At 36.8% G+C, this 23,146-nt stretch overlaps 1 protein-coding gene across 8 annotated transcripts in view; it reads right to left on the bottom strand.

The window, feature by feature from the left end:
* Positions 1-7,068: 7,068 nt before the first annotated feature.
* The window catches only part of ZFAT (zinc finger and AT-hook domain containing), an 80,896-nt gene continuing 64,818 nt past the window's right edge, over positions 7,069-23,146 (bottom strand). For 4 of the 8 annotated variants that reach the window (XR_014942395.1, XM_015856355.3, XM_085536930.1 and 1 more), the window contains 4 exons: positions 21,639-21,757; positions 20,796-20,922; positions 18,626-18,756; positions 7,069-8,236 (listed from right to left, as the gene is read on the bottom strand). Coding sequence is in view for 4 of the 8 variants with exons in the window: in XM_015856355.3 (XP_015711841.1) it covers positions 7,997-8,236; positions 18,626-18,756; positions 20,796-20,922; positions 21,639-21,757 (617 nt within the window). In the remaining 4 variants the exon portion in view is untranslated. Of the gene's footprint in view, positions 8,237-13,184; positions 13,318-15,587; positions 17,477-18,625; positions 18,757-20,795; positions 20,963-21,638; positions 21,758-23,146 lie in introns of those variants that run through there. The other 4 variants (XR_014942394.1, XR_014942396.1, XR_014942393.1 and 1 more) reach the window with 3 other exon arrangements.

The raw sequence follows: 23,146 nt of genomic DNA, 5'->3' as shown, positions 1-23,146 counted from the left end.
TGGGACAAAGATGTTACAAGGGCATTCTTTTTCTTCTGGAGACATAGAATGCTGCTTCTTTTATCCTCCTCTGCTGCAGTGTTGTTACCAACTGCAAGCCCTAAAGGCGGGCGGTTGGCATTAGTTAGAACAGAAAACTTGCTCCCAAGTCCACTGAAGCTGATGGAAAAAGGATCTTTTATCAGATTGGGCCCTGCTCAATGGGACCTCGTGGTTTAGAAAACAGCTTTTGTTGTTGTTGTTGTTTGGAGGTTTTTGATGTGGATTTTCTTTTTTTCCTCATTCCTTTGTTACTTCTCCATCTCATCTTGTGACTATAAAGTGCTTTTTACATGCCATACCTCCAGTGACAAGAGGCTGAGGCAGCGTTACTCCTACCATTTGTATAACACGAGAGAAGTTAATTAAAAAGCTGCACAGCAGGGCTGGAACTGTTAGAAACTAGAAAGAGAGAAAGAATGAGGCAGTACAGCAAACAGGAGCAGACTTCTGATGTTCTCTGCACATGATGTTTTTTTCCCATTAAAGTACTTTCATGGCTGCTCCATGCACTTCTCAAAGATCAATTCATCTTGCACACAGGCTTTGCTGAAAGATAATGAGCAACTCCTAGCAAGAGTCAATTAACATGTAATCTTTGACATTTTGAATCATGAGCAGTTGCCAAATGGTTTTCTCTCTACACTGAATGAAACCTATTGCTTAAGCACTGAGAATTTGATTTTGTTACATCTTTTCATACTCATCCAGACTGCTCTGCTTTCCAATGTCAAAGTGGGAATGAGCCCTGAGTCTGTCCCAACACTTAGCATAGAATCATTAAGGTGGGAGAAGACCACTTAGACCATCCAGTCCAGCAATCAATGGATGATGCTTTGCAGGGACCTTGAGGAGAAGGATCTCTCATTTATCAAGACTTAAGGCTATGAAGGCTACGGAATAACTTCAGTTATTCTGGCCCACTTGCTAGAAATGATATGAAAGTTTTTTAGATCATCTGAAATCCTTGCAAATATTTATATGTATTTAATGTCTTTGCTGTCTCCTCTTACCACTTCTGAAAACCAAGCAAATTACACTCATCAGAGTGTAATTATCAGTTTTGTGTATTAATGATGGTTGTGGAAGAAAGGCTCAAGTGAGCTCTCAAATGAAAATGACTTCTGCAAAAGAATTAAGGGAAAAAAAATGAAGTCTCTGGAACCAAAATCCATGAAGAAGTTCTGTGAACTATAAAATCTTCTAGTAGAATAGAATTCACACCTTTTAACATGTGCTGCATTGAGAGTGCAGAGTGGTCCTATCCACTGGTACATGCTGACCCTCTTCAGATGAAATGGCTCACACCTCAGCTTCATCAGTCAGTCAAAGCACAGGTAAAGCAGCATAGAAGGCGCTGTTGCCAAGGCAGAAGAGCAATGCATGGAGCAGATGCAGATTAGCTGCTGTATATCCTGAGAGTTGTTGCCAAAGCAAGGAAATGCTAACTGAAATTAACAGTAACATGATCTACTTATGTACCAAGAAAGTTATGTTATGAAATGCATGACCCCCAACATTGTGGCTGATAACAGTGAAAATGAGAGTGAGATGCACTATGCCAAAGGTACCTCATCAGTAAGAGTTAGCAGCCTTTTACAATGAATAGATCAATGGAAGGTTCCTAATGAGAAAACGACTGTAGCTAGTGTTGATGGTACACAAACAGAAAGGTCACCAAGGGTCTGGGTGGAGCAGGATCTGAGAAGACTGAAGTTTCTAATTTACAGTGGTAGACGAATATGCTGAGAAAATACATTTGCAAGCTTGCAAAGGATTAATTGGGATGAATCCAGCTGCAGCCCACTGCATTAGTTGTGTGGGAGCAATTAATAAGCAGATTAGAAATAACACAGTTGTTTACTTTGCATTAAGGCAACATTTCCATTTCAGAATTTCACTGAGATCTCAGGTTTAGCACAGATACTTAGCATGGAAGATCTCTTCCAATACCAAAGCTTTAAATGTAGAGATTAATTGATTTTCCAGGCACCATTTTAATGCCGAACAACTTAATTTGGGCCTTAAAAATGAAGCTCCAGTTTTGCACGACAGATCTAAAAAGTGTTTAGGGAAACACTGTTCAAACGACTTAACACACAACAAGGTTGGTATGAATGTACTTGGATTGGCTTGTATTTGTGCTTTGCAGCTACATAAAGGCCACAGAGAGCATAGGACATGTTTAAATGTTAAAGGTAATTATTCCTAAGCATTCGTATTCCAGTAGCACTTACAAGTCCATCATGCAGTAGGGTCTAACTGCTTTATTCCATTTGTTAACACTGGATTCTAACATGGAGGCCATAGAGCTTCTCCTTCTGCCTCAAAGGAGGATCAACAGGACTTAAGTAGAGTTGCATGGCTTACATTTAAAATCCTGCACTGATGAAAGCCTTTCCCCACAAAAATCACCTCTGCAAAGTTGCATCTCTGTTCTATCTCTTCCTTCCTGAGTCTGTCAGGCACCCTGTGGGTCAGCAGTGCAGCTCCCACCTTAATGCACAGAGCAGCTGAACACTCAATTAGTGGCAATGAGCTCCCAAACTCATTGGCACTGGAAAATTAGTTCTGTTGTTTGCGTACTAATGCTTCAGAATCTCTAGACATGCATAGCTAATTTTGTTTTTAACCACTCTGGCTGCTCCCCTCAGTCTCCAAAAGCTCCTGAGAAGCACTATAACCCCCCCTGGTTCCCATTTCCATGATGCATGTTCCCAACACATGCAATTACTGCATGCATAATTGCCAGCTCACATACACTCAATTATTAGTTTCTAAAGCAGGTATTTAACTAGTCCTTCTAAATCACTGGGAGGGTGATTTAAGCATGATTTTATATACCCTTGTGGTGTCAGCCTTAGTGAAATGGTTTGAGTGTGCAGTAAATCACACGATCCAAGCCTTAGTGCTGTCTGTTTTATAATCAGGACCTACCATCACAGAACAAGTCCTTTAATACACAGAAACCTTTTAAATTTCTGAATATCTGGATAAAGCAAACTGTCTTAAACAAAGGCTGAAAAACAGACCAGCACACTCAGCATAACAAAAGAGCATCAAGAGATCTGAAAGCACAGCAAAAGTGGCGAGCACGTTCTGCTGAATATATAGCACAAGGGACTGAGCATGAGCATCCAATTCAGATGGATCTTGGCTCAACTGGGAAATATGCAATTAAATGACAATCCGGCTGGATGCCAAGCTGTGATATAGGACATTCTGACATCTAATGCAAAAACCTTATTGATGCCTCAGAGCACTCGATGCCTTCAAGTCTTTGTTGGAACAACTGAAGCATAAAGTGCAGACACTAACAACTAGCCAACTGGGCTGTGAAAAGACTGAATAAAGTAAAAAACAGAAGTTTGTATGTAGCTTAAGACAAAACACTTGCATTGCTTTGAGGAATGGGCAGGGGGACAAGAGTCCTGGTGGCTTACCCACAGAATCATAGAACAGTTTGAGTTGGGAGGGACCCTTAAAGGCCATCTGTCCAACACTTCTGAACAGGGACACCTACAGCTAGAGCAGGTTTACTTATTTTTCCTTTAAATTCTCATTCTGACAGTTTGGATTGGTTGTTCCTAAAATAAAATACTTATGTGCCAGGTTTTAGATTTGAGATCAAATAATTTCTAGATCCAGCTACCTTACACTTGCATCACCTGACCTGTAAATCACATATACAAAGAAGAAAGTGCATCACAGGAGCTGTATCGTAACAGCCACAGAAAGTTTCGCACTTATCTACTAATGAGTTTTTCAACTACTCTAGAGATTATCTCAAATTCAGCTTCATGTCAGTGTTTGAAATATTACTGTTTTGGTAAAAACTGACATGTGATTTCATTCCCAGTGACATGGAGAATTCCTGACTTGGGCCTTTCCTACTATATCATGATCTCTTTAACTTACTCAATTGCCATTAGTTTATGGAAATACTTGATTATTCCCATCTGAATGTGGATTTGACCAATCTGTATAGACCCAAAGAGAACACCTGCACATGCTGTTTTCAGTACCCCAAGTCCTTTCAGGTTCTAGAAAGTATTTTCACTCCTAATACAAGTAGCAAAATAAATACTCTTAAGGCTAATTTCCAAAACAAATTGTAAAAATATCGACTAGCCCTATAATCTACCACAATATTTTGTCCTTTAACTCCTTGCTTGCCCATAAAAAATATAATGGATGAGATTGCTTGTAGTGTCATATATCCTGCATGTTCCTGTAAAATACACTTACATGAAATTTCATTTGGATGCAAAACATAAAATAACTCCTTATTTTCCTGAAGACAATATTCCTTCAACTGCAGAAATCATAACGAAGCTTCCACAAATTTCTCCTGTTTGATTTCATTCCCAAGAGCTAAAGATCTTTTCAACCTTTTTAATTTGCCTAGGCTGATGAAGTTATTTCCAGCTTTTCAGAAAAATTCACAGCATTTGATAAAGCAGGCTGACCTCCATGTGATGTTTTGGTTATAATTTCCCTCCTTCATCCACATTTAGCAAAGATGACTCTAACAATATTTTTACAGAACGGGTCATTTACAGCATTGTCAGAGCTGTTTCTTTTGCGTTTTCATATCCTACTAGCAAGCATTTCTCATTTCAAGTCCTACACTGGATTCAAATGAAGAATAATCGGCTTAAGATTTAAGAAATAGATGTTGCAATCTTGCTCTTATTTAAGATTCCATCACACCCATCTCATCAATTACTACTTTCGAAAGCATCCTTGTGAGGTGTAGCTCTGAATACAAAACATACAGGTCTTACATCATTTTGTTCTCTGTTGTTGTTATGAAATCTGGGGGTAGGAGAGCAGCCTTTGAGGTCAGCTGCCTTACTCCCAGGTGCTCCAAGAGAAAGACGTTCTGCATCATGCAGGACTGAAAAGAATTATGTTTGCATATCAGTAGAGCATTGTCATCCATTTCTGTTTAACAGTAGAGAAAAATGTGTTGCTTTTCTATCTCTGCCTCATCCACATCAACTGTAGAGAACACAAGAAACTTGAACAGAGGATTTTGTTGGGAACATACAACAATGGCTCTCTAACTTCAACTGTCCTTTGAAATGTGTGGTACTACTTGTAATCACTAAAGCCCAGCACAGGTAAGTTGAGAACAGGGACGCATGAAAGATCACACAACTAATTACCTGTACCTTGTGGAATTAAAACAGAGAAGATGATGCTGCCTATTAATGTCATAAGTTTGATGCTCTCAGAATGTGCCAGAAGATAATTATGACTAAGTGGACATGAAAGTCTTCCAAGATAAAAAGTTCTCATTTCAAGGAGGAAAAAGAGGACAAAAAGAGTAGTGCTACTATTGATGGAAATGATGCCTGCTAACGATGTAAAAGCTGGAAATGTCAAGCCATGTACAGTAAAACTCAGTAACCGCACTGTGATCAGATTATAAAAGGGGAAGGAACATCTGCAGTTTGTTGAGTTATGAGCAAAGACTGTAATATCAGCATTACCCAAAGAAAGCACATTTTTACCAACGACAAGGTCTGCAAATGAACTCGTATCCTTCTCTATTTAACATTTCAGATACAGCTCAAACATATCTACAAAAAGCAAGAACTGCAATGTGGCATCAACAAAATAAACATAAAATAAACAAAAACAATCACTGTGATTTTGCGTACAGCATCTGTTCTACTCTGCTTCACTATGTGCACTCTGATAACAATCATTACTTTCAGATGAAGAGAACTGCAAAATAAAAGTCAACATCTTTTTCAATTCAATACTACTTGTGCTGTCCTCAGTTGAACCTTATTGTTCTTACAGATGTAAGACTTCAAATTTAAGTAGGGCTTTCTAGCTCTTGAAGCATAAGACTTTGATAGACCACCTCCTGCCTCCACAACTGATGCAAATTTGAAAGAAGTTCTTCTGAATTGGTCAATTTTGAGTTTTCAGTGTGCTTTTATTCTAAGAACTTGATTTTCAGAAGGGCTGAGTACTTAAATTTCATCATTGGGTCACTTGTCATATCTTCATTAACCTTACTGAAGCTTCAAGAAACGGTGCAGCAAATGATAAACCTCTTCTATAGGCAAGCAGCTCAATCCAAAAATCAAATCCTGATTCTGGTGCTAAACACAGCACCAAGAAGTTCCCTTCCATACCAAATTCTCTGTCTGCTAAGAGTTCAAAACATTTCTTTGAACTATTGAATATCTGTAACATCATTCATTTAGGTTCAACAAGGCCAAGTGCTGGGCCCTGCACTTTGGCCACAATCACCTCATGCAGCGCTATAGGCTTGGGGCTGAGTGGCTGGATGACTGTGAAGAGGAAAGGGACCTGGGGGTGTTGGTCGATGCTTGACTGAACATGAGCTGACAGTGTGCCCAGGTGGCCAAGAAGGCCAACAGCATCCTGGCCCGTATAAGAAATAGTGTGGCCAGCAGGAACAGAGAACAATTTTCTACATCACAATTGTTACTGAACGCTTTTCATCTAATCAAGTTTACTGAAATCAACACTGACATGTAATCAGTCCCAGCCAGTTACAGTAATTGGCAAAAACAGATATATATAAAAAATATCTCTGTCCTACAAATCTAGCATCCCTAGAACATCTTACACACTTTCAAGATTGAAACAGAAGAAATGTAGCAACCACCCTGCTTAATTTTCAAGTATTTGGTTATTTGTTTTCCATTAACAAATTTAAATTCCCTATCATCACAGTCAAGAGAGAATCTACCACAAAATGTTTGCACTCTAATTTTGCATGACGTGTAGAAAAGCAGATTTACAAGAGGTAGGCAACCAACTCAACACATTACATGAGTGTATTTAAAAGCTTTACTCTACTTATTCACTCAGAATGCCCATCAATAAGTTCAGTTACATAGATAATTCCTGCTAGACTTCATTACACTACCTTCCGGATTAGAAAGTACTAACTGAACAAATAATATGCCAGAGTCATGCAAAAAAACCCATTCTTTACTTAGCTGTGAAAAGGAAGTAAAAACTTAAGTAATTAGAGCATTAAAGGAAAACATGACAATTTTATTATTAATTAGTAACTTTTATAGCTCAAATTTAAAAATATTAAATCAGAAACAATTCAAATTCACAAAGAAAAATCTGGAACTATTTACATTTATAATTAAGAATATTTAAATTTTTGTCAGTATTTACTTACTCTTTGTACAAGTTCTTTCACACAGCCATATTTACAAACATATTTTTAAAACATACAAACAAACATATTTTATAGCATTTACAAATAATTTGAATATTATTTTTTCTTCAAAACTGAAGACTATTCCATTGAGTTGACAAACATTTGGTTTCATCATATGATACCGAACAGTTCCTTATTCTGTGGGATGGAAAGAGTCATTGTCCAATTGTCTAAAAAACAACTGGTACCTTGAATTAACATATTAAAAGCCATATGGCTTTAAATATCACCCAAACAATCAACTCACAAATACAAATTAAAAAAGATGTCCTTCCAATTTTTCCTTAAAAAAAATCCTCCCCCCCAGAAAAACCAGAACAAAACCAACCATTTCATTTCCATTGAAGTCAAGCACAAATTCATCTGTAAGGTGGGATGGAGGGACTTTTCTAGACAATCTGCTGTTTTAATTGATGTTTATTTCTATTGTGGTCAAAAATGATTTTGAGCAAACAATATTTTGGAGATTTACGGGAATCAAATGAGATCTTAGATGGGGAAGAATAACTTTTCCTGATAATAAGAACTTTTTTCAGGAAAAAGGAAGTCCAAAGTCGTTTTGTACTGAAAGTTACTGATTCAACCCAACCAGCCGTATCAAGTAACAAGCTTTTATCTCACAAATTAACAAAAAATCCAACTGCTTGCTAGTTTTTGGTTGTGTTAGGAAAATAAATACAAGTTTTAGCATTCACAAAACAAGAAGCCATCTCATTTGAATACCATTCTTTAGAGCTCCTGCACAGATTGTTCCACAGGTTGTTCTTCTACAGACTGCATCGCTTCCTGAACATAAACAATGAATTCTGAAGCCTCTCCACCCTGCGTGTAGACAGTCACTGTCTCAATTCCCTCCACTTCATCTGATGAGACTACCAGGTGATGCTGTTCAGACAGCTCCACTGAGGCCTGCTGCAGAGTCTCCTGAATCATCAATGTGTGATTGGTTGATTGCTCCTCTTCTTTTACCTAGGAAGAAATTGAAGTGTTAGCACAAGTTTCACTTTTCCAATAAATAACCACTATTGCGATGATTAATGCAAATCTGAAACAGACATAAGAAACTTTTGAAAGAAAATTTCAGTTTTACACAAAATTCATAACGATTACTTTTAATAGGTGTTCAGACACACAAAATACTGAGAGCAGTAATCCATTATTTCAGTTACATGCATGAAGAACTACGAAGTTACAGGAACGTAGGTCTCTTGAAACAGCTTTAATCTCTCACCATAATTAACTGAAAACTGCTATTATTTAAATAAACCAAAAGTCAAACAGCTCCTCCAGTATTAACGATATGAGAATCCATCCAAAACCACATTAAAGACATCCACATTTATAACAGAATAATCACAGAATGGCTTGGGTTGAAATCCTTAATAATCATCTTAAAACATCATCTGGATCCAACTCCCCTGCTGTGGGCAGGCAGTGTTGCCACCCAATAGACCACAGATCAATTCTCAGTTTTTTACCCAACAGATTGTTGATCATTGTAAGCTATAACAACAGTCACTGTAACCACAACATAATGGAGTAATTTATTAGAAAACTGTGAAATTTAAGTTTAGCTGAAATGCACCCCTAACACCTGCATGTGAGGTACTAATTTTTACATTACTGAAAGAATACTGAGAGAAGCAACTGAAAATTGCTTTTAATAAGCATTTTACTTTTTGTCAAAAAAGAAAGATGTGCAGCAGCTTTTGGTATCAAATTAAGAACTCAACTATTTGTAAATTATACTGAGACTACAGTACACAGCAGAATTCAAGATTGAAACTTAGCTCTTCACTGGATCCATACAACCTGTCAATGCATAATGTTCCAGACCAGTAACAACACATTAGAAGACTAAGTTAGGAGGAGGAAACTGATTCTAACAAATACTAATTATAATATTCTTTTGGGGACAGAATGGGATAGCAATTTTTACATGCACAAGATACATACAAAGGCATCTGTTAGGTGTTTTCAGCATAATACCACTCCCCTTCTTCATTGAAGAGGGCTGGCTTACTTGCTGGAGCATAAATACCAACCCACTTGCATCTGCAACATGCAGTTAATTAGCTGTTCTCTTTTTTTCCTATTTGGAAAATGGGTAGTTTTTGCTAAGGCCTAGTTCTTTTTCATTTAGGCTTAGAAAATGCTTTATGAAATGAACTTCCAGAGATAAATGATGTTTATTTGTCACTGCAAGAAAGTAGCTGACTGAATCTCTAGAAGCAATCTCTACAGAAATACTTTCTTCACATCATCGAATGGATCTATAAATCACCAACTTACCTATAAATCACGAACAAAATATATATTTATCACCAACAACAGAGCACGAACACAGACCCGTGGTTCACCTACATACCTTTGCAGAAAGCAAAACTTGATGGCATATCCAACAATCACAGAAAGGGTAATATGAAGAGAACACGGGATCAATAAATTATCAGTTTACTAGATTTCAGTGTGACCCTTGTACCTCAGAGCAGCGCATGCTGTGCTCCTGGCTGCACTGAAGTCACAAGAGGTTTTAAAAGATAAGTATGACAGATTCCTCTCTTTGCGGAGTCCACTAAATTACATACACACAGATCTGTAACAGGCTTTTTTTTTTTTTTTTCAATCAGAAACTGATACAAAAGTTCTCCTCTCCCCCTTTTTACTACATTGATTTCTAAGCAGTATTGTTAGAGCAATGGAGTCCAAGAAAGAAGTTCAGTATCACTGCTTAGGAGAAGAGTGGGAACAGGGGAAGAGTGTTCAAGCATGTGCCAGACTCCCTAGAGACTGTCAAGGAGAAATTCTGTATGTTCTTTTATTTATTTATTTTACACTTCACTAAGCAACCATTCCCATTTTTGCATACTGACTGTTTTGTGGGGTTTTGTTTTTTTCTTCCATGTTTTAAGTATCTGATAGATCAGGAAGATTTCAGACACACACAGACCCCCGTAGGATTTCATATCACATTGAGCTTTCACTCAATTCATCGAGCTTTACAAAGCTCTTTCTCAAAGAATAACAAGTATGTTCAGGTGTTAAATTATTCAGAGGTCCAAGAGTCAGTACGTTTGTGGTACAATGATGAAACATAAGTGGATCTTAACTGGTAAAAGATCAAACGTAAAGAGAACCTTAGCAGTGCCATTTACCTTACCTCAACAGCACAATCACAGCTTCTAATGCTGACTCTGGCTTTGTTGCACAGCATTCAGATTATAGGGATAAAGCTAGGGGATAAGGGTAAAGCCCAGTCCATCTTCGGCATCTTTTACCAAGCATACCTGAACAAACTAAACGACTAAAAGCAACATAACACTTTTCTTCTAATATTCCTATAAGCCTTTTTCAACACAAACAACGACTCCAACTGCTGCATAATCACTAAGAATTTCTTGAATTCAGACAGCACTCCTTTTTTTGTAACTGTTTCACTCTCTTTCCTGAGGCTACCTGCTCCAGTGGTGGCTCCTGCTTGAAACGGAAGGCTCCACACAACATCTACTAAAGAAGATCAGAACAGGAGGACAGAAGTCTAATCACCAGTGGAGTTGGATAGGAAGCTGCAGTTAAAAATGTCAAGACAATTAAAATCTCACATCTTGTTCTTAAGTCAGCTCACAGATAAAGTCCTTGATGCTACAGATCTTCACACATGTACAGAACGAGGTGTCTAAAAGTTGGCTTTTTAATTATGTAATGCACAGTAACTTCTCTGGTATTAGTGCATGATACATAATCCTCTGACAACACGCCTCGGGCCAGAAAAATTACACTACTTTGCTAAGAGCTGCAAGGATGCACAACACAGTCTGAAAAAGATCTTGTATGGTCTCACTTTAGTCACTTAAATCAGAATCCATAAATAATTTTAAAAATAGTTCTGAGAGTGTACATAAATAATGAACAAAGGAAGACAAACAAAGCACAGTTGACACGAAAATGAGATGAAACCAGAATCTCATTCAATTAAATAACAAGAATCTAATACTTGTTCAGTTTTATATGCTTTTGAAATTAAAATGGCCAATAAAGAAAGTTCATTTAACTTCCCTGTCTGCCTTTATCAATGTGGATTTATGCCCTTGTCAAGCAAGGTAAAGAAGACTAATGTGCTTATTTCTGGCTTTTCTAGCTTCCAGTATCTTTTTTGGACAGTTATCTGTAATCCTTTTAGTTTGACAAATTACCACTTCATTTTGGACATTTACATTTCAAATCAGTCCAATGTTTACATGCTTCTGCTTGGTTCCTGTTAGATTGTTCCACCGGGAATAATCTCAAAACGTTAATTTACATCCCTCAAACTGATGAAACAGTGGGACAGTTGCCATGAGACTGAATGAAGTTACTACACTCAGTTCCTTTTGGTGGCAAATGAGATCTTTTGAAGAGTAGCATCCATGACCTCTTTTCTGTTCAAGAGCCAGCTGAAAAGCATCTGCCTGCATATACTTTGCTAGAGAATGCCAGCAAGAATCTGAAGCCACACACAGCTGGTATACTAAACCAATTTAGTACCTGCATAAATATTCTTGACTGGCTTAGAGTGTTTCCTCACAGAAATTGATGGGTCCTCAGCCCCCACGCCTATACAAGAAGACCAAGATTTCTAAATTATCTCAAGATCTAAATGCAAATAGCCAAGCACTATCTAAATGACAAAAAATGGATACATTTAGAGGAACTTCTTCCTGTAAAACAAAACAAGTAATTTATATTTTGAGATATATTAACTCAAGCCATTAATATGCCAAAATATACTTTTTCATTTCCATAAAAAAGGAGAAAAAATAGAAATACATAAACTGCCAAGGCTGCTTTCTTATTCTATAGCTCATAGAAATAATGAGTATCTACATTTTTCATTGCAGTCAACACGAATTCCAGATTCACATGCTCAAAACAACCTTGCTGGGTTTGATTCACAATCCTCGGCATAATCTGTGCCTTGATTTTACCACAACGAAGAAGAGTTAAACCGATACTGCAGGAATTCAGAATCTTACACTAGGTTACAGAAGACTGTATTTATATTTTAGGAAACCACAGTAAGTAAATGTACATGTTATCAACTGAAAAGCTGAAAACAGTGATTAGAAGCATTCTAGATCATAGAGGGCACCTGGATACGTGACGTCCCAGCTTACGTCACTGCCTGCTGGACTACCTCTGCCATTTTGTTTGGGGCCATTGGAATTATCAGAACTCTCTCTGTTCTAGTTTACACACAGACATATTGTATGAAAAACACACAGATGCAGAGAAAAACGGTTTAATTTTATCACATGAATCTCAATCAATGAATCTCAACAATCTGGCGAACAATCATTTCAGAATAATAGGAAAAATCAATATGCAAGACTGAAGTTGCATAAAATTAAAAATGCAAAGTGGCAAATAAATCTTCATACTGGTGAAGTACATTTTTAAGAAGCTTTATCCTTTGGCTGGTCAAATAAATCCTGACTAAGAGACTGTGATTGGCAACATCTCTTGTCTGGCAGAATGTTTTATCATCAGATTTTCCTCTGAAGAAGTAAGGCAACAACGCCCCAATTTCAAGAGATCTGAAAGAGGGCACTGATGTTGATAAAAAATGTTACCTATATGTTATGCAGATGACAACAACTTCACCGAAACTAAGAAAATGGGGACCCAAAGTGCCTCAAATAAAACTTTCATTTGCTGGCATCCCTGAGTTAAAGAACAAACTGTTCCGTGTGCTGAAGGAAGATCAGTCTTGATAATCAGCACATATATAGCCCTGTGAATTAACAAATTTTCAGGATGAACAGTGTGCCCAGGATCAAGTAGGTACAAATCAGAGCCAGATTAAAATATGAGTGTTCCTGAGGTGCAACATGCAGTAACGGTTAACATGACAGCCACAGTAATATTATTAGATGCTTACTTTTGAAGATGTGTTATGCCATAAAATTCTGTTCTGTGATCATCTGCAAGCTGATATGTAATCCTTGCTACGCATTACTTCTGCTGTCATGTTGAAAAAAGCGGCTGTTGCCATGGTAGGATTTTACCAGAGCCTAAAGAGATCACAGACTGAAATGATGAAAGGAACTAAAATGAAGTGTGAAATGCACAAAAAACCAGTGTTTTCCTAAGCTTGACAAAAATCTGTCTGGTTAGCAAACAATTCATACACTTGCTCTTGAGATCAAGGTATTTAGAAGTCCAGGCTGAAAACGTGTCACTGTGCTTTTCAGGAACAGAGCTGAATTCCAAGCTGCAGAGGTACTAAGATCACTCTTGTCTGTGTTTTTGAATGGGAGAAAAAGAGAAAGTGAGCCAACAGCTGCTCTTCGTTGTTAGCATTAGTATAGTGCTTTGGACCAGGATCTGAACTCTATCAGGTATTCTAAGTGCAAAAAGTATTTCACATACAAAGGTCTTATAATTTCATCATAAAACATGAAACAGTAAGCAGACAAAGGAGTTGAGCAAGCACAATACCCTCAGACTGGACATTAGGAAAAACTTCTCTTTAAGAGTGGTCAGGCACTGGAACAGGCTGCCCAAGGAGGTGGTGGAGTCACCAACCCTGAAGGTGTTCAAGAAATGTGTAGATGTGACACTAAAGAGTGCCACTTACTGGGAAATACTGGTGATAGATGGACAGTTGGACTGGATGATCTTGGAGGTCTTTTCCAACCCTGGTGATTCTATGATTCTACCTTCATGTAACAGCAGCACTGTCAACACCGACAGCCTAATCACAGATAACTGGTGGTGTCTTACTTTTGAAGACATGAAATACGAATTACTCTTCATCAGAAATCCATGTAACTAAGGACAGCCATAGAATTGCAATGGTTGGAAGTGACCTCTGCAAGTCATCCAGCCCAACCACCCTGCAGGTTCCATGCAGTATGCTGCAAAGGAAAGCATCCAGGTATGTTTAGAACCTCTCTAGAGAAGGAGACTCTACAACCTCTCTGCACAGCCTGTTCCAGTGCTCTGTGAAAGCTCTCCAAGTAAAGAAGTTCTTTGTCATGTCCATAATGTTATGGAGAACTAGGAATTAAGGGAAAGTACAGGGATTTGAAGAGGCGAACAATACTTTGGGAATAGGTTAGTTGTATTTTGGAAGGGGGAGTGATTTGGTTTTGTTAGAGAGAACAAAGAGTGCTGCTCTGCTCTAGCAGTTTTCTGTGTACAAGGCAGGCAGGATTTGCTCTGAACAAAAAGGGATTTCAGTAACTTGCTCATACAGGAAAAATAATACTGAGGACAAGATTTAAAGCTTTATATAATCATCTACTGATGAGTTTCTCATATCGGGACAACAAGTTCTGTGCTAGTAAAAATACTCAAAACATATTTCAGGTCTAAAGACAAGCAAATTAACAACACATTTGTTCACTAATATCTACATAAAAACAGGAGATATTGCTAACATAGTAAGCACAGATAACATGCAACCAGACTTAACTGAGTAGTGATCTGTAAGTTTGACTGAAACTAGAAATCCAAAAATCTACTGCTCTGCTCATTAAATCGAGGCAAAAAATATGAGATATAGAATTCTACATAGTTTCTACCATTGGTTTCAAAGAGATTTTATAAAAATAATACACTCTGCCTTTACACAAAATAAATGTATTGAAACAGAATGTGTCTGGCTACCACAACTCCTAATGACCACTGGAAATGGAAGAGCAACATCTATAACAGGTATGAACTGTGAAACCAACAAAATGTACCTTGAATTTTATCACCACAGAGAATCATTTACAGACAGGACACGATGACAGACTGTTTTTCTGCTAAAAGAAATGATGTGAGTGTGCATTTGTGAGGGAAGCATTTCTTCACAAGAAGCACGGTATTTATATCAAACAAATGCTTAACACAGAACAATCTTCTCCTCCAGAATTAGTTGGCATCCTTGTTTGATGTATCAGCTAACTGAAATATGTCGTCATACTTCAAGGCAGTCTGTACTTGAACGGTTTTGAAAACACATCTGCAGACACTGCTAATCAAGTATGGCTGTGATACAGTCATGATTGCTCATCCTCTAATCCTGGCTCTATATTCAACGTGTGAGCTAAAAATACAATCCACCTATGTAAATTATGGACTGAACAGACTCTGCTAGCAAAATAAACAAAAACACAAACATATTAGTTTCCACCCTATAGCATAAGAGTGAGATGACATCTGTTATGAGTCACAGAGAGTTAAATCCACAGAAAGGAAAATGACTGTTTTACCGTACCAGACACTCCTTGCTATGTTCTGTTTCTGCAGAAATGCCCAATTTCTTGTCCATCTTTACCATTCACTGTGGATATTTCTTATTTTGTTAAAGCATTTATTAGTCTCTTTCCTTTTTTTTTTCTTTCTTTTTTTTTTTTTTTTTTAATTTAAAAAAAGCTTTTTCTTCAGGTAGTGCAGGACATCTCAAACGATATGCCATAAATATCATCACTATCTGTAGTGATCCAGACTTGATCACCAGTAACTGAAATAGATTCAATCTGACAAGGCTGTTCTTTTCATGTCATGCTGCGATCAAAGCCTTGCTGTGGATTTTTGCCAGTTTCAGAATATAATGGTAGAACACAATGGATTCTGGTTTTCTTTCAGGCATCTGGTATACATTACCTTCCGCATCAGCTGCATGTTCTCATAGCACAACATGACAGAGTTTCTTCCAAATCATAACACCAAAAAGGGTTAATCTTGATAATAATTTAATATACTGGCTCTCAGGAAAGAATGAGCTGAAGCCATTTAAAGTTCTAGACAGAACCTTTGAAAAGACTCACATCCATAGCACTATCAGAGCTAACATCAACTTCCATTTCCCAATCATAACCCAAGCTAGATAGGACTTATTTACAGGTTTTTTTTTAGTTTAAAGTCATATTATGAATAATGATTCAGCATGGGATTCATTTTTGTTATGCTATGAAATGATTTTCTCTTATAAAATCATTCCTATGAACAACAAATACAAAGTTTCCATAGTCAAAATTGATTTTTTTTTTTCTTCTCAGCACTCAATACGTGAGGTGGGAGCTCTGAATAGAAAATCTGATCTTGAATACAGCTGCATTATAATTCATACTCATGGTTTATTATCTAAGCAATATGAACACATAAAACTCAGAGAAATAATGTAATAGAACACTGTAAACTCCACAACCTTTCTGCTTGTGAATTAATACAAAATAATTTAAAAAGAAGATACCAGACAAAGCTAGGTATATATGTGACGTGTAGCAGTGTACTGAGAAGGACTTAAACAAAGCTTGTTTCTTCAGGCAAAAGCCTTGCATTAACATGAAACAGAGAAGACATCTGAACACGCAGTTTGGGGAAGTACTAAGGGATGACAATGGCTGCTTTATCAATGGGTACTACCTGGATTCACACAATTTTAGGGACGAAGTGTCAATGGCACATTTATAAGTGAAAATAAAGAGGAATACAGATGTTGCAGAAAGTTCCAGGGAGGAAAAGGAAAAAAAAACAATATATAAAGATATGTAAAGCAATATTGTAGTGTAATGTTCACAGAAGAAAAAAGACACAAAAATGTTTAAAATGTCCTACTAATTTAGCTTTTAGAAGAAGTTTCTAGGTGCATACATCAAAATATGAATGGAATTTGCTAGGCAAGCCAAAAATGAGAGACGACAGTGAGAACTGATGAAAAAACTGGGTTATGCATGCTCTTCATAAAAAAAAAAGAAACATAACAGCATTAAAACCAGAACAATAAATGCTGTTAAGGAAAAAAACACAACAAAACTGAGCTGCTAAGCAAGGACCTGGAGAGGCCACTGAAGAACAAGAATGGAAATTCAGTGACAGATGATGCTGATATATTGCTGACACCCTGAATGAATTTTTTGTCTCACAATTCAGAAGAGAAGCTGAAGGTCACAGAATAGAGTGCTGAATAAATTTTCCAGCGGAGAAGTGAAATGCAAACATGTCTTATGATCACCTCAAGGTTAACAATTAGGAACTCAGCATAATTAAAACCTGACAAAGTAGCAGGTACAAATGAGTGATATCCCACAGAAAGCAATGCAGTATTAAAGAAAAAAAAAAGAAAAGCTGTCACTTCCAAATAGGAGAGGATTACAATCATGTTAATAACATTTAAAGACTTCCCCGCATGCTAAAGTGGGTGTGGCAGTAATTCTGAAGCCATTCTCTGCTGGAGAGCTGAAAACAATAAATAGAGCAGTGTCATGGGCTAAACAGATTTAATAAAGCATCAGAAGTATAACATTAAAATAGGAAAAAAAAAAAAAAAATCATTAAAAAGCCAAACAGCTCTACAGATCTCCTTTGATCCTTACTCTAATTCCACAGAGCCCACCCAAAGCAAATAGGAAGCCAATCCAAGATAACAGAAAAATTCAACGTAAGCAGGGATAGCACAAGATCATTCAGCATGAGAAGTACTACAATTCTACATTTTGTTTCTCTGTAACTTCAAAATCAAGGGAAAAAGGCATTTGATCAACAGTGCTCTAACAGCAGGAACAGAAAAGAAAAGCAGTGAAGAGTCTGTGCTCTGAGATTTCAATATTTGATGTAGGAGTGAGTTGAGTTTACACCACTTTGACATTAGACCACTGGAAGTTCTTGATATATATAGAGCAAGGGAAAAGCAGTGATCAGTTCTTAACAGCTTGTAAACTCAAATGCTAGAACTATGGATTAAAAAGTGACAGACAGAATTAATTTGCAATATGAACACTTACAAAATGCTATCAGCAAATTCAGATGCTCTGACTAAAAAGAGGATAGAGTTTAAGATGAATGAGAAATTGATCAGATTCAATACTTGGAAGAGCCACCGAATGTTTTAAATTATGAATTTTCATAGAATCATAGAATCTTTCAGTTTGAAGGGACTGTTAAAGGTCATCTAGTACAACTCCTCTGCACTGAACAGGGACACCTACAGCTAGATCAGGTTGTTCAGAGCCCCATTCAGGCAGACCTTGAATGTCTCCTGGGACGGGGCATTATCCCGTATGCTGTATTTTCTCACTCTCACGTTTCTATATATACTTACCCACTCATATTTTATGTATTTATAGTGATGGCTATGTATTTAAAATAAATACATGTGTGTATTTATGTATAAACATGTGCATATAAACTCGGGCTGAGATGGAACTAGGCTGTTTAGTCTGGGGAAAAGGAGGCTGAGGGGAGACCTTATTGCTCTCTTATTTGCTTTAGGACAAATACTGTATGTGTCTTACAAAGTCATTCACAATTTAGGCCTTACAGAACAACATTGATTTCACAAGAAATATACCAAAATAAAACATAGCTGTTCTGAAGAAGAGCTCTTACCTGCTTTACTACTGTCACAGTTCCAGGTGCCATGGTAACTACAGAAGCAACTGCAGTGGCATCATGGGTTTCTGATCCCAACTCTATGATTTGCTGCAGAATGTTTACAGCTGTTGGATCAAGTCTTTCACCTTATCAGAAAGACAATAAGCATAAGGTCATTACAGTAAGTCAGGTCTAAGGGTATGTGAATCTAACTGCCAGAGACACTTTCCCCTCATGCTTTAGCCTTGATACATAGTGTGTCTGTAAATTCAAACAGCTCACTAACATGACACTTTAATAACAGATCTATGAGATGAAAGTATTCACAAAAACAAATTTGCCTGAGGAATGTGTGCATCAGCAAGTGAAACCACACTGCTCATTTTTATGACTATTTTCAAGATATCAAAAAGAATACATTGAATAAAACAATGGATACAACTAACAGCAGTAACTGTAAATTAGGCAGCTGCGAGCCTACACAAATCCAAATCTGTATTTGCCAGACATTCATAATAAACAGAATCTGAAATACCTATAACAAAGACAGCTGTTTGGTATATTAGATACCCGTGTTTATCATCTGTCTGACTGTCTGCAACACCTCTCAACCTAAAACACATTATCACTAATGTTCTGAAGTGAAAAAGGTAATTTCTTGAGAGAAACAATGCCTATTATATTATGTGTATGGGATAAGAACGTAAGTTCGTCACATTTCCAAATTATCTTTATCTGTGCAATTCTACCAAAGGAAAGGCAAGTTTACAAAAATAAATGAATAAATAAATAAATATTCATTTCTCTGTAAATGTGAAAAGGAAAGACTCAGCTACTGAAGAATGTTTAGTGATGTGCAGGAACAGGAATCCCTGTCCTGTGGTCTGCATGCTCATACAATTAGTAGTAACACGACAGACGTCAGTAAGGGAGGAAAACTCTCAAGGTCATGATAAAGCTGCTTTAATTTGCTGAAATCACTGCTGGAGTAAGGAAAGAGGCGCAAAGGAATCAGTCAGTGGAATAAAGCTCATGTCTTAACCCCCAACCTTTACAAACTGATACTGTGGTGGGAATGTAGCTCAAATCATTTAATTTCAAAGTAAGTAGTCACATTTTGTTATCCAAATGAAATACAGTTTTATCTGAGAACTGAAAAATGTTTTCTTTATTTTTTTTTTCCTATATAACTGCCTTCAGTTACATAACTGGTATAAACTGCTAGGTTTTCTACCTAGAGGGAATATGTCAGAAAACTTGGATGATTAAAGCAAATTGTTCTACTTTTGAATTTACTGCTTCATGCTTAAAATCAAAACTGTTATATACAGCATATTCCACGATCATGCTTACTTTAATTTAAATACATTATAGCTTAAGAAATTTTCTCAAGATATTTTTACTCATTCTGAATTCCCACTTATTAAAGTAAAATAATATACATAAAGTGCTGGTTGCATGTGACATGCTTGGAGATGCCAAAAAATAAATGGGAGCTTGTGAAACTTATGTGTATTATGAACCATACAGTTCACAGCAATGGTAAAATGCTCTCTTCTGTCAGCCACTACATTTACTTGCACACACACATTTCAGAATATATAAGCACTGATTCTAGTCTCTGTTTTAATACTCTCTTAGACCTGAGAGTTTCTTCTTACAGTTGTTACTGTTCCTGACTTATCAACCTAATCTAATTCCTCTTCTTCTTATCCAATGTGATTCTGAATATTTCATTCTACTCTCTGTACCATCAGAATTAAGTTTGGCTGTGCTGTTTCAGGAATATGGTAAGTTCAGTATTCCACTGTGTCAGTTCTGCAGGATGGTTGATTTAAGCGGGAAGTAAAATGACAGCTAAGAACTGCCATTTGATACACACCATCTGCTTTGCCAAGGCAGCTGCGTTCACAGTATATTGAATAATACAGGCATGCAATTCCACATATCGAATAATAAAATGCAAAGTAGAGCGTGGTAAGTATTAGTGACTTAAGGATACAGACATTCATTAAAAATGGTCACTACTCTCCAAGACAAAATATAAACTCAAAAGAAGTTCCGGACAACAAATTTCAGCATTTTTAATTGTTTCACAGGGACTGTATATTGCCCAGTATACTGAAAAGAATTAGATTTTTATTAACACATATTTGGTGTTCCAACACCCAGAAAAGTAACTTACCATTTTCAGAAGTGTATCTAAGGTTCTGTAATGCAGCTACAGCAGCCTGAGTACCCTGATCGTCTTCTCCAGCCTCTGTGATATGGAGATACTGTGTAGATGCTTCTTCAGAAACTTCAGCAGTTAACTTGAAAACAAAACCCAGCCAATGCATGGATAATCTTCCTCTTATTTAAGCAAATTAGAGAACAATCCGAGTTATATGTTTAAAATAATGTGTTTTGGACAATAAACAAGAGTTAAAGAAATTATCCTTCCCACAACTATGATTTTCAAATGAGGCTGTTAGCAGCCTCTGACTTGGCTTCCTAGATCTAAGTTATATTTTTGCGTTGATCCTAAACATAGATGCTGTGACTCCTATATACTTTGGACACAAGACGAAATAGTAGAAGACTTACTCTTTATAACAGTATCACGTTTAGCTGATTAACATATAAATTCAGTCTTCTGTATTTTAACATTGTCTGGACCAAATAATAAGCTTATTTCATTAATTCAATATAACCTCACAGCTTTGGGCACCTTCAAGTTAACATCAGTGAATATTTTGTATGCTTTTTAGTTTCACATACTTTTGCTAAAACTTTCATTCTTTTCGCAGCAGAGGTCTAGAGCACTCTCTATAACCACTTAATGTGTTATTAATCCAGTTTCTAGTCATGAAAGCAGTCAATATTAACAGTCACAGGAGTGTGCGTGTTGAAAATGGTGATGAGAGATCATGTGACCTCCTGTTCTTATATAAAGAGGAGAACGCACCTTTGAATGCTTGTTACCCTTAACTTTCTCTCCATAACTTTCTAAAATCCTGGGGCCAAATCCATGGAAAATTTGTTTTACCTCCCACTTTGCTTCCCCGTCATGTTCCACAAGCTTCATTCCATGCTTGTTCTTAAGATGTCTATTGAATTCCCATTTTGTACCGTATACAAAGCTGCAAACAGGACACTTAATAGCACCTGCAAGGAGACAAAAATAAATTTTTTCAGTTATTTTTCTATTAAGTATTTTTCAAGGAAGTAAACACCCACTTCATTTCACCTTATCTCTGCTAAGATTTAAAACTTAATTTATAAATCTTTGCTTTGGTAATGTAATAATATGAAAAAAAATGGGGAAAAAAAACAACCTCACAAAGTAGGTGAACTCTTACAATGCTTAAATGACAATTCTGGATGACAGTAACAGGAGGAGTCTGGAACAACTCATGTACCTGGAAAGGTATAGCAATCTTGCTTCCCCACCTTCATGCTTCCCTATGATGGATGAAAAGTTGAAGGAATGCTGTTTCCATCTCTCTTTGCTTCTACATCCCTCCCACAGCTACCAAGAACAGGAACATACAGCTACCTGTATTAGCTTGAGATTGCACTTCATTTCTGTATTTAAGTCCAAGTGAAAAATAGTGGTTTCAAGCCTGTTGAGCTCAATGTCAAAAGAGAGAGCTAGAATGTAACTGAGGGAACTTAAACTGCAAAGTAACACTTAGAGGGCAAGAGCCTGAGCTCAGTCATGATTCTGGTTGAAACACAAGCTTAACAGCACTAAGAGACCATTTGTAGTTTCCAAGTGACATTTCTTTGAAGTACAAGGGTATCTGAGACTCATATTCTGCTGTAGGCCCAGCACAAACTAAGACCAAAATGTGCATTAAATAATTCTAAATAAACAGAATATATTCAATATATAAATACTCTTTTATTTCACAATAAATACTCTTTTATGTCAAATCGTAGAGTTCTTTAGAGACTTTAATGCTTGCTCCAATGCACACCGTTGTAGCTTCCAATATAAATTGGATGTATATTAAAAAAAATCTACAGGAATGAGCTCTGTCAAGTTTTAGGTTTAAATATTGGCTTCCTGTTGTACTATTAAGACACGGATTGTCTTTGAAGACACTTGTTCCAACTTAGTCAAGTTTGAAACAACATCTTATTAAAGCAGACCAGGAAGAGTTAATAGTTTTAGAGTTTCGGTGTTGATGTTAACATACATGGAAATGTAAAACAGGTTTCCTGTCTTCCTACAAAATAAAACATGGCAAGAATTTGGTACAGTGTTTACTGAGTAAACATTTTTTTACAGGTAAAAAAAAATACTGAATATGACGAAATCATGTGCAGCCAATTTCAGACTAAGAAGGTTTTACGTCTTTCTCTTATTAAATTCATTTGGTTAAATGTCAGATCCCTGTTGCTTGCAATTACGCAAATAAGTGTTGTTTTTTGTTGGGCTTTTGTTTGTTTGTTTGTTAGTTTCCCCATTGACTAAATCAGAGCAGAAATAATCTACATGTGATAATTTGTTCCATTAGGTGACCAGAACTCACTCTAACAAATCAAATT

Source organism: Coturnix japonica, chromosome 2, assembly GCF_054131305.1.
Source record: "Coturnix japonica strain WE chromosome 2, WE-NBRP24, whole genome shotgun sequence".
In the NCBI taxonomy this organism is placed as follows: Eukaryota; Metazoa; Chordata; class Aves; order Galliformes; family Phasianidae; genus Coturnix; species Coturnix japonica.
Note: the sequence above shows the minus strand (reverse complement) of the source record. Positions and strands in the feature narration are given on the sequence as shown.